Source organism: Erinaceus europaeus, chromosome 14, assembly GCF_950295315.1.
Source record: "Erinaceus europaeus chromosome 14, mEriEur2.1, whole genome shotgun sequence".
NCBI classification, from domain to species: domain Eukaryota; kingdom Metazoa; phylum Chordata; class Mammalia; order Eulipotyphla; family Erinaceidae; genus Erinaceus; species Erinaceus europaeus.
In genome coordinates this window covers 44554095-44565991 of record NC_080175.1, presented here as the reverse complement: position 1 = coordinate 44565991, position 11897 = coordinate 44554095, and the positions used below count along the sequence as shown (strand labels likewise).

Below are 11897 nucleotides of genomic sequence, written 5' to 3'. Positions count from 1 at the left end.
CCAGCCTAAGACTTCCTCTTCCTGTTCCCTGTCCCCATATCCAATCCAGAGTGCTTGGTCTTGTAAGGACCAGTCCTCTGGTCATGCTCCTGGGATACCAGTAGGCAGCTGAGTGGGCAGCATGGCTGGCTACTTCCAGGGAAGCCAGCTCCTGTTCTTGAGTCATATGGCAGCAGGTATGGTAATTTTTAGCATTGGAAATTTAGGTTTTGCAGTCTATGCCATATGTACTGGAGGTGAGAACGTCAGCCCAGCCACCACAGTCTATGATATCTCTACCCCACATGAAGGCTGACATTGGGGGCCAGGGAGGCCACTGAGCAGTCTTCATTCTGCCTAATCTGGTCGCACATTCCTACCTGTGGCTTCAAAAGCTAAGGGCCCCAAGAGGAGTTGAAGGTTAGTGTCATAGTCGGGAAGCCTGAGGCAGGCCATGTGGGAGCTGGCAGGTGACAGACACTGCCTTTCATGGCTGACCAGGAAAACACCACAGGAAGTAGTGTGTCCATCCATCCTTCCCAGCATATATGTAGCCACCAAAGATAGGACTCTGGGGGGGATTGTCCCTTGTCCTCTCCAACATGCCATCCAAGTGAGACTAGTAAAAAGCAGTGCTGGGAGAGGCTCCATATGGGAGGACAGCATGGTGAGTCCTCCTTGCTCTCCCTGGTCCCAGCTGGCCTTATGCTGAGGCTCTCAGGGATTTCTAGGCATCTCTCCAATAGCAGTGCGACCCAGGGGGTAGGGTGGGGCATGAGGGTGCTCTCGAGGGTAAGACCACACATGCTGAGTGGACAGTGTTTGGTCACTTAGCCTGGAGGCGATATGTTGAGTCCTGTCACTTTCTTGACAGAGGGGCCAGGCTCCCCACTGAGGGCTGGCAGATGGCAGGTCAGGAAGGTGAGCAGGGGCAGAGCCAAGGAAGAAGCCTCTCTTTCTTGGATTCCACATCTTGGGGCACAGTGAGAGGGGGGAGAAATGGGGTGCTAGAGAAAACAAAAACTGGAGGTGGGGGAGGCCTGCCCCTCCCTGTCCCATCACTTGTAGGGCCTGGTAGCTGGTAGTAGATAGGGTGTGGGATAGGGTAGGCTGGTATCTCTGACTTGTGACCTCCCCCCATGCTCCCAGACATGGGAGTCTGAGCTGTTTGGAGCACCTACCACAAGTGGGAGAGGGATGCCAGAGGAGCTAAGATCACACCAGAACACCTCTGAGGAAGGAGGCAGTGTACACCCCTCGACCCACCCATCACCCCCAAGCATGTCACCCTGGAAATAAGTGACATGAGGCACAGTGCAAGGCCTACCTGGGAGCTGCCTAGTGGGAACCCTGGGCACCCCTTGCTATGCCAGTGACATAGTCCATGCCCCTGAGAAAGCGAATGCTCACCAGCTAAGGTGGTGGATGAGATCCAGGTTCAAGTCTCGGCACTGTGTGGGAAGAGCCACAGCCTTGGTGCTGAGGTGTCCCCCTGCCCTACAGCCCATCTGAATGAAAAGGTGGCACAGAACGATGAAGTCACAGGTCTACCACAAAAATGAAGGTGGTTAAGCCAGGGGTCTTTCAGAAATCTGAGCAGATGGGCACACATGCAGGGTCGCCCCCACCTGCTCCCAGCTGGTACTCAACACCAGACCATAAGCCAGGCCTGCAAGCCTCTGGGCACACACTGATGAAATAAAGACACGACGGGGAGGGGAAGAAAGGTGGAAGTCGTCATGAATTTATTATTTACATGGATGTTAAGTACACAAATACAGTGGTCATACAAACGCACAGTTCTGAGACTGGCCACCGATACACAGGTTGATACACGTCCTAACTATGTTTCCTGCACGTTGTGATGAGAAATTAAATACTGGGAGGGCAACAACTGTCCCAGTCACAGCTGGGCTGAGTCCACTACTTAAACTCAGGCAGAACCCTGGGGGTGTGCCTGGGAGGCTGCCCCTGCCACCTCTGACACTACAGCAGGGACCTGAACTACTGACCACACCCTGGGATGCCTCCCTCTGCAGAAGGAGGTAAGCTTCAATGAGAGCCCACAATTGCTCTGACCCACCAGACAGGGCCCTGTGCTGGAAGCGCTCAGAAGCAGCCAGCTTAGGAGTCAGAAAGTGGCATCCACGCACTGACTGGCTCACGAGTCAGGGACCTGAGGGCTGGCTTCCCTGTGATGGGGAGGAGGGTCTGGGAAGTGCGAAACTCAAAGAGGCGGGTGCCTTCTAGAACTCTAGCTTCCAATAAATGCCCATTTCCAAGCAGCAAATTCTGCAGAGGTGACAGAAAAATGAAAAGTACCTCTGATACATGTTGCATTTGATCCTGGTGCCACCGTCCCAGGCTTTGGAAGCTCTACCCTGGCTCCTCTGTGATGTGCAGGCCACCAAGTCACCAGCTTCCTGGCATTTCAGAGTGTACACCAGGCACACGGTGGGGATGCTTATAGCTGCTAACACAAATGAGGGCCAATCTGCACTGGTGATGGAATTTACAGTCTGTTTAGGAAAGTTCCCAAATTTCAAAGGCATTGAGGCAATCACAACCGCCAGAGTAAGCATGTACCACCCCAAGGAGGGGGCCTGTCTTTGGGCTCACAGACCTCCTCTCAAGAGACCTGCCACACTCGGTGGCCCTTAGTTCCATGGGTTTCCACTCTCAGCTTCCATCCCAGAAGTACCCACAGCTGGGCCTGCTCTGACGACTCGCTGTGGGGATTCTAGTGGCTCTGCTGTGCAGGCTTCCGGGTGACAGTGGTGAAGGGGGCAACAGCCAAAACCAGGTCAATATGTCAAGACACACGCACAAACACGCACACAACTTACATACATGAGCACACCCCTCGTCCACAGTGGACTACATGACAGGACAGACCGCAAAGCACAGGCCACCAGAAGCTACCGTGCCCTCCTCTCCTGCCTCGCTCCCTCTGACAGAAACTCCAAGACAGTTTCTTTGTTTCAGGGTTCTTTGAAGTCAACATCGTTTTTAAGACCGCACAACAGACAAGAAAGAAAACAATAAAAAGATTTCTTTACATAGATTTAAGCCAGTAATTTTTAGCAAAATGATACAAAACTGTCTTAACCAAGTAGAAGATCAATAGTTACAGTAGACTCATCAGGGAGCAGGGCGCCACCACGGCAGGGGCTGACAAGCCGCTGGGCTTCTCTGCAACCGTCTCACTCACGCATTTCTTCCCAGCCCGTATGACTGAGTCCATGGGGCCTGGTGGCAGCCCCCGGCGATGGCAGCGCTTGGAGTCTGTCCGGTTTAGTTTGTGTTTTGCTCCCCCATGGGCGTCGCTGGGTGGGTGGCCTGGTCCTAGACCGGGGGCGTGTCACTAGTAAAGCCACTGTAACAGAGTAGATCAGCCATGCATTGTCTGCCCTTCACAGCAAAAAGGAGAGTTCTCATCGGTGCACCACAGACTGAAGACCACTGGAAGCCACCCGACCGGGAATCTGTCGGAGCCAAAGCACAGGAGAAGGTCAGAGTGAGGCCCGTGGGTACGGGCACCAAACACCAGTGACAGTGCCTTGGGGGGAGGGGACACAGATGCCGCCTAGCCCCACTCTGGACGCCTGCACCCCCAGCTACTCTGGGAAGACCCTCCGCGGCTAAGACACGTTGCTCAGCAGAACAAGTCACAGGAAGACAGGGAAGAAGAGACATGCAGGCAAGGAGGCTGTGGCTGCAAAGCCAAGAAGCTCAAGAACAACCAGACCAGAGTCCAAGCAGGGAAGACACCTGCCCCATCGGGTGCTGGGAGGGCCCTCTGGGGGAAGATATGGAAAGCCATTCCCAAGAAGAGGTTCCCAAGATGCAGTGACGGGGGCTGCGGCGGGTCTCTCCAGGGCACTGAGCCCACAGGCTCAGGCTGCCAGCCCCAATGGAGAAGTTGCAGAGGATGGCGACGAGAGGGGAGCCCAGCCAGGATGCCCAGCCATGCACCAACACCAGGGGAGTAGGTGGCTGTGGCTGATGGGTTAACAGAAACGACAGCTGCGTGGACAAGATGCAGGCAGAGACTGGATTCAAAGGGAAAAGCAAAACGAGGACAGGAATCAACAAGTCAGGAAGAAAAATGGCAAAGCCAGGACGCAGAGACCACCAGGAATCTCACAGCAAAGCTCGAGAATCCCCACCAAGCACAGCCTACTCAGTTGAGCATGACAGACACATTGTCACACAACAAGCCACTGTTCCGAGTGTTCTCCAACAGGGGCAGAATCAAGACTGCTGTGGGGGTCACAGGCCAAGGGCACAACAGGCAGGGGTCCAGGATCACCCTGCCCCAGGACTCTCTGTGGACTGCTTGCACCCAGGCCTGGCTGCTGCTCTGGAATCCACAGAAAGGAGAGTGCTGGGCAGGGGGAAGCGGGCCCTGCCTGTGGGGCCTGGAATGCAAGCCTCACCCCTGGTTCCCCTGCAGGCAGCTGGGCAGGGAAATGGGTGGCTGGCCGCTCCCCCACCCCCGACTCTGTGTATGTGGGCCGCACAAGCACTCACCCAGCGCTGCCTTCCAACAGGAGCCATGCAGCTACTTGCCGTGGTGTTCGAAAGGAATGCTATTCTGAGGTGGGGGGGAAAGACAGCTGTTGGTAAAGTTCAGCTGGTCGGCTGGCACGTGTGACTTCCTGCTTCCAGGCTCTTTCCAGCAGGCCCATGACCTCTCCTGAGTTTTGGGGAGAGTCCAACATCGCCCTTCCAGAGGAGACCCACCACGGAGGCCCAGGAGACAGCACACCCTGCCTAGTTTCTCCCTTGCTAAAAGAACTGACGCGGAGAAGGGCCAGCCCCCCACTGTGCGCTCAGCACCGACGGCTCCAAGAAGGACAACCTCCTCCCATGATACCTTCCCTCATTAACACACAAAGGAGGACTAGGCCACAGACCTTATCTGAACATGGCACAGGGGCACAGGTTAACAGGACTGAGTTAAAGGAAACACGTGACAACTGTACTACGTTTATGAACAGTACTGGACTAATACAACCCTTTCTTCTCAGAGAAAAGAAAGTCAAAGCCATCCCTTTGGCCCTTCAGCTCCATGAACCTGATAAAGCGGTCGTGGCTGATGACCCCAGCACCAAGAATTGTGTACCAGGTGCAGTGGCCACTCTCTTCAACATCTCAGTGCACAAAGCTGAGTCACTAGTGCCATATCCCCCCCGCCCAAGGAGGGCCAGGAGCCCTGAGTAACGTTCAGCAGAGAAAGAAGACACCTGCCCAGGATACAACATCCTTGGAGAGTACAAGGAGAGAGGGCGAGGCCTCAGTCCTGACAGCCTGCATGGTCAGCACCCCTGCATGTGTGGTGCCCACCTGTCCACCCTATGCTCTACCACTTGTGCTTTTGTTCCAGCTTCCCTGGGGTGGGATCAGTGAAGGCTGCAGTATCATGAGAACTAGAGGGAACTCCAAGCCACCAGGGCTGACACCTGAGGTAGTCCTGCTGCTGAGAGGCTTAGGAGGAGCCTCCATGGTGCTGTGGGGTCCCCAATTACACCCTCGAAGGGAGCCTTCAGTTTTCTGTACAAGAGTAGCCATGGGTCACCAAAGTGGAAAGCCAAGATGGAAGTGGTGTGGCACTTCCAGGTGAAATCCTAAGAACATTCCAAGATGCCAGTGACCACAGCTAAATTCCTATTTTGGAAGGAGATACCTCCCAAATCATAACTCCTTGGAGATTCACCCCTACTGCTCAAACCCATTTTGTGCTTTTGTGCATGGAGCAAAAAGGGAGAATAAGAGACAAGATGCATGATCCCACTGTGAGCCTCCACATCAGCCAGGGTCTCACCAGAGGTGCCACGGAAAAATCCGAAGGACCCACTTCCATTTCTCTAATGACCACAAACCCACTAAATGCTTAAAACTACAAAATCAAAACAAAACAAAAAAAGTTCAAGGTGGGGGGCAGGCAGTGATGCACCTGGTTAAGTGTACACATTACAGTGTGCAAGAACCCAGGTTTATGCCCCTGGTCCCTATCTGCAGGGGGAAAGCTTCATGAATGGCAAAGCAGTGCTGCAGGCGTCTTCTCTCCCTACTCCCCCTCTCTTCTCAATTTCTCTGTCTTTATCCAATAATAAATTAAAAAATGTTTAAAATATGTTACCATGTACAAGGACCAGAGTTCAAGCTTCTGGTCCCCACTTGCAGGGGGGAAGCTTCATGAGTGGTAAAACTGTGCTGCAGGCATCTCTCTCTTGCTCGCTCCCTTCCCCTCTTAATTTCTGTCTCAATGAGAACAACCAACCAACCAAAAAGAACAACAAAAAAAAAAAGTTCAGTCTGCCCATCCTTTGCCTCTGGCTTGCAGACACTGAGTCTAGACAGAGCTCACAGTACTCCTGGGGGTCTGGTCACCCCAGCCTGACATCCAAGAGCCAGAGTGAGTCACAGACCTCAGGGTTTCTATGGAGAACCCCTCAAGTCCTTTCTGTATTCCTGTGAGGGGTGGGGCAGGGGCCATAGAGGTCCAATATCATTCCCTGACTAAATTCCCAAAGCCTCTGATTCAAACCCCTTACATGTCTGGTCTCTATAACCCATTCCTAGTAGAATAAGCCAAAAGTGGGTTGGACCATGCCTTCTATAGCATAATGCTGTTCTCAGATGTAGCCCTTCCCGAGCCTCATGAGTGACCGGATTCACCTACCAGCTATGCCCAGCACTGCACAGGTGTAGGTGGCAGGGCCTCAGAACTCAGCAGACACGCCAAGGGTCTGGGTGCTGTCTCTTGCTGAACCCAGTTCCTGACCACCTAATATGCACCAGGGGACACAGACTCCTCCCCCCAAACCCTGCTATCCAAGGGAATGTGTCAGCATGTATGTGAAGAGCTGTTCTGTTAAAAGAGGCATGTCAGCAATGCAGAACAGGAGCAGAAGCCAGAGTGGGAAGAGGACCCGGGCAGAGGGAGAGGCAGAGACTCACGCAGCCGCTGAGCCATCTCAGAGAAGACAATCAGGATGTCAAAAGAGGGGAACCCTGGCCTCAGGGCACTCCACCAGATGCTCTACCCTATAAGTCCCCCTGTGCATGGCCACCTGCAGTGACCTTCTGTAGCACCCTTTGCTCCCCGCCCTGGGTAAGCACCTGCTAGTAAGAATGAGGAAGCATCTCGAGGCTGGGTGTGCCCGACCACAGTCCACAGGGGACGGGAGGCAGAAGAGAAAGCCTAGTCACCTGCTACAACATGGCTGCTGTACTTCTGACGGCCATGGCCCCTAGGTTATGATGCTTACAATGATGGAGCAGGCAGGCAAATGTTCTAACCCCTCATCCCACCTGCAGGTCCCACCCTCAACCCCCAGTTCTGCACAGAAGGCAGGCTGAGTACCTGTGAGGTGGACATGCGGGAGGTATCTTGTCGGCCTGTGAGATCAGACGAGGAGATGTTGACAGGGGCACCCCGGTGCAGCCGCATACTCACTTTCCGCTCTCTTTCCATGCCAGACACAGGCCGAGGAGAAGTGTTGGCTAAAAGAGAGGAGAGGACAGGTGAAGCTCAAGCCTGGCCCTCCTTCATGAGCCCCTGCCTTAGAGGACCTGGCGCTAATGAAGCAGGCTCACAACCCATGTCCTCAGCAGTGGGCAGGGCAGGCAGCAGGGTGAGGGGTCAAGGAATCCAGTTATGAGAAAACAGTGCAGCACAGTAGCTAAGGAAGAACAGAGCTTTCCAGGAACTCTGTCCTCCAAGAGACCAAGTCCTGTGAAGTGTCTGCCTCCCAGCCTGTCTACTCTGGGCACCAAGAAAAGACTAGATGGGGATATTCACCTTCCTACAAGGCACCTGAAGCCACACAGCTAGAGTAACCAGATCAACCACACACAGAATGGAAGCATTCCCTCCAGCTGGGGGCTAGAACCCTGGGAACACTCACCCGTGTGTGAGGTAGGGGTGAGGGGAGTGGGAGGCGCCACTTCCTGCGTCCCCCTCAGCCGGCCTGAAGCCGTGGAAGGGAGTCCACGGGTGGCTGGATTTCGAGAGTGTCTCAACCTTTCCTCTCGGTCCCTGCGTTCCCGCTCTGCATCATCAGCTGCCCGGCTGGCTCCCTGTGGGGAGAGGATGAACCAGACTTAGTTAGGTTTAGTGAAGAGGTGGCACCTGTGCAACTTGGCTGTCCCCCCCACACAGACAAGACTACCACACCACCAACCAATGAGTGGCATGTGATACTTCTCCTCCAGGACCAGCACTGCCTCCTCCTTCCCATCTGCCAAGCACAAGACCTCTACAAAGCCCAATGTCCAGGGGAGCTGGCGACAGCCACACCAGGATGGGAAATAATCTGAGGCCAGAACTGGGTTCAAAACAGTAACAGTGGGGGAACCCAGCCCCCAGTCCCAGGGAGGGTATAGATGCTTAACTGGATACCCTCACATAAGGGTGACTTTTTTTTTAAATATTTCTTTATTCCTTTTTTGTTGCCCATATATATATATATATTTTTATTGTTGTAGTTATTATTGTTGTTATTGATGTCGTTGGGATAGGACAGAGAGAAATGGAGAGAGGAGGGGAAGACAGAGGGCGAAAGATAGACACCTGCAGACTTCCTTCACTGCCTGTAAAGCGACTCCCCTGCAGGCGGGGAGCTGGGGGCTCAAACCGGAATCCTTATACTGGTCCTTGCGCTTTGTGCCATGTGCACTTAACCTGCTGCACTACTGCCCAAGTCCCAAGGGTGACTTTTCTAATCCTAAGGTCAGAGTCTGCCAACCCCTTCTGCACAGGCCACTTTACTGGGGTGGCCATACCCACACTCTGCAGTGGTCTGCTGGTTGCAGAAGAGAGGATGTGACGTGATGCTGGACCTCTGCACAAAAGGCCTGCAAAGCCCTGTGACAGGGTGAGTATTCTCACCAGAGGGCCCTGCCACATGGACACCCCTCTTCCAGTAAGGCTTGGGGACAATGCTACCTGCTGTGCTCCTGTTGGGTTTTGTCACCCTGGAAAGGTTCCAATTCATTTCAAACTCAAAGCTAACTAGAACACATTCTTTTCTTTTAATTATTTATTTATCTATTCCCTCTTGTTGCCCTGATTTTTTTACTGTTGTAATTATTGTTGTTGTCATTGTTGTATAGGACAGAGAAGTGGAGAGAGGAGGGGAAGAGAGAGGTTGAGAGAAAGATAGACACCTGCAGACCTGCTTCAGTGCTTGTGAAATGACTCCCCTGCAGGTGGGAGCCGGGGGCTTGAACCGGGATCCTTATGTCGGTCCTTGCGCTTTGTGCCACGTTGTGCTTAACCCACTGTGTTACCGCCCGACTCCCAGAACAAATCTTTTTTTTTTACATTTATTTATTTTCCCTTTTGTTGCCCTTGTTGTAGTTACTGTTGTTGTTACTGAAGTCGTCATTGTTAGATAGGACAGAGAGAATTGGAGAGGGGAGGGGTAGAAGGGGGAGGTGAGAGAAAGACAGACACCTGCAGACCTGCCTTCACTGCCTGTGAAGCGACTCCCCTGCAGGTGGGGAGCCGGAGGCTCGAACCAGGATCCTTACACCGGTCCTTGTGCTAAGTGCCACGTGCGCTTAACCCGCTGAACTACCGCCTGACTCCCCCAGAACAAATTCTTAATGAAAGAGGTTAATAAAAGTCTCATAAAAACTGAATTTTGGCAGATGGGAAAATAGCTCAACTGGTAGAGCACTGATGGCTCATGTGTCTGAGGCTCCAAATCAATCCTTGGTGCCCCATGTGCCAGAGTGGTGCTCTGGCTTCTCTCTCTCTCTCTCTCCTCAAAACTCTATGTAATAAAATAAATCTGTAAAAAACAAAGACCCTGGGGAGTCGGGCTGTAGCGCAGTGGGTTAAGCGCAGGTGGCGCAAAGCACAAGGATCGGCATAAGGATCCCGGTTCAAACCCCGGCTCCTCACCTGCAGGGGAGTCGCTTCACAGGCGGTGAAGCAGGTCTGCAGGTGTCTATCTTTCTCTCCTCCTCTCTGTCTTCCCCTCCTCTCTCCATTTCTCTCTGTCCTATCCAACAACGACAACAGCAATAATAACTACAACAATAAAACAACAAGGGCAACAAAAGGGAATAAATAAATAAAACAAATATTAAAAAAAAAACTTCCAAAAAACAAAGACCCTGAATTCTGGTCATGGTGTAAAAGACTGACAAAACAGGAGTCGGGCGGTAGCATAGCGGGTTAAGTGCACGCGGCGCAAAGCACAAAGACCGTCGAAAGGATCCCGGTTCAAGCCCCCAGTTCCCCACCTGCAGGGGAGTCACTTCACAGGCAGTGAAACAGGTCTGCAGGTGTCTATCTTTCTCTCCCTCTGTCTCCCTCTCCTCTCTCCAATTCCCTCTGTCCTATCCAACAACGAAGACATCAATAACAACAATAATAACTACAACAATAAAACAACAAGGGCAAAAACAAAGGGAAAATGAATAAATATTAAAAACAAAAAGACTGACAAAACTTCCATTTTAGAAAAGAAACAAAGTCCAACCCCCCCCCCGTTCCAACATTCTCTTCCCCTCCTTCCCACTACACACACACACACACACACACACACACACACACACACACACACACACACACACACTCCCTGTCCCCCCCCTACCCCAACTGGGTATCTAGGGAAGTAGCCCTACAGGTAAAACACATTGCTTGGGTGCTTACTGTCCCAGGTTTGACACCCAGCACCACACTGCAGTTGATCACAGGGAGATGGGGCAGGTCCCCAAACACGGTGGTAGGAAACCTTGGTCAGGGCCACACCCTCCTGCTACAAGGATTGCATTCCCATACTATGATACAACGCCACAGGTGATCAAAACCATTCTCTGGACAGATGGTGCAACAATACCAAAAAATAATAATAGCAAAACACTTTACAATAAAGAAAAGCTTTCTTCTGAAGCCACTGCATTCGTCCACTCTAAGTGGTCCCAACCCTTGTTTTCTGCACCAGGCACCCACCCTGGTACATGTGCCACCCCACACGCCATAGTCCTGCAAGGACGGGCCAGGGCGGGGGTTGTGTCTCACACTAGGTAGCCCTGGCCAGAGAGGCCATTCCTTTCACACTAAGAAGCAGGTACACTTACAAACTTGAGCATGTTCCAGTCAAACACATAGTCATAGGAGAAACCCTGGCGATGAAACAGGTTTCTGAAGAGTTGTCTTAGGTAAGAGTAGTCAGGTTTATCATCAAAACGCAAGGAACGGCAGAAATTCAGGTAAGTGGCAAATTCAGCTGCAAAACAAGAGATGCAGCAGTGGTTAGCACTCCAGGGTGGAGTGTGTGAACCTCACTGTCCCTGTGCCACGCAGGGTATACCATGGTGTTTTGAAGCCAGACCTCAGGAAAGGGTGCTTAGAAAGCCCACAGGACAGAGCAGATCTTGGCTACCCCCTGGGCATCAATCCTATGGGAAGGCTCACAGACAGAGAAAGACTCCCCAAGACAGAACTCCAGAGGGCAAAGTCAGCCAGTGTCCAGATGCAAAGTCACCCTTCTCCCACAGAAGCCATGGGGTGAGGGGAGATTCAGCATGTCAGGAGCAAGGTGAGAACCACTGTGGCCAGCCCCTGTCAAGGACACTCACAAGGGTAGCCTTTACATAACACTTCAATGGGAGTGGACATTTTCTTCTCACTGATTCTCTCATACTTCTGCCTCTTGGTGGCAGCCTTCAGGCCCTGCCAGGGCAGGGAGCCCAGGTTGAAATACATGAGCACATAACCTAGTGACTCCAGGTCATCCCTTCGAGACTGTTCTGGAGAGAGAAGAAAAATGGGTTCATGGAGGCACATGTGTATGGTGACAGCAGAGTTGAAGGTCAGACAATGAAATCCCCCTCTCCTCCAACCAGAGTCATTGCTGGGGTCCTGTGCTTACATGATTCCACCTCTCTGGGTA

General features: G+C 52.6%; 1 protein-coding gene across 4 annotated transcripts in view; it reads right to left on the bottom strand.

Moving 5' to 3' along the window:
- Positions 1-11897, bottom strand: part of CSNK1D (casein kinase 1 delta) — a 35002-nt gene that overhangs the window by 1235 nt on the left and 21870 nt on the right. Inside the window, exons 5-10 of one of the 4 annotated variants that reach the window (XM_007524457.3) lie at positions 11584-11754; positions 11083-11231; positions 7896-8067; positions 7352-7491; positions 4513-4576; positions 1703-3464 (exon numbers count right to left, since the gene is read on the bottom strand). In XM_007524457.3, the coding sequence (XP_007524519.1) occupies positions 4544-4576; positions 7352-7491; positions 7896-8067; positions 11083-11231; positions 11584-11754 (665 nt within the window). In that variant the 3' untranslated portion in view covers positions 1703-3464; positions 4513-4543. Of the gene's footprint in view, positions 1-1702; positions 3465-4512; positions 4599-7351; positions 7492-7895; positions 8068-11082; positions 11232-11583; positions 11755-11897 lie in introns of those variants that run through there. The other 3 variants (XM_007524456.3, XM_060171704.1, XM_007524455.3) reach the window with 3 other exon arrangements.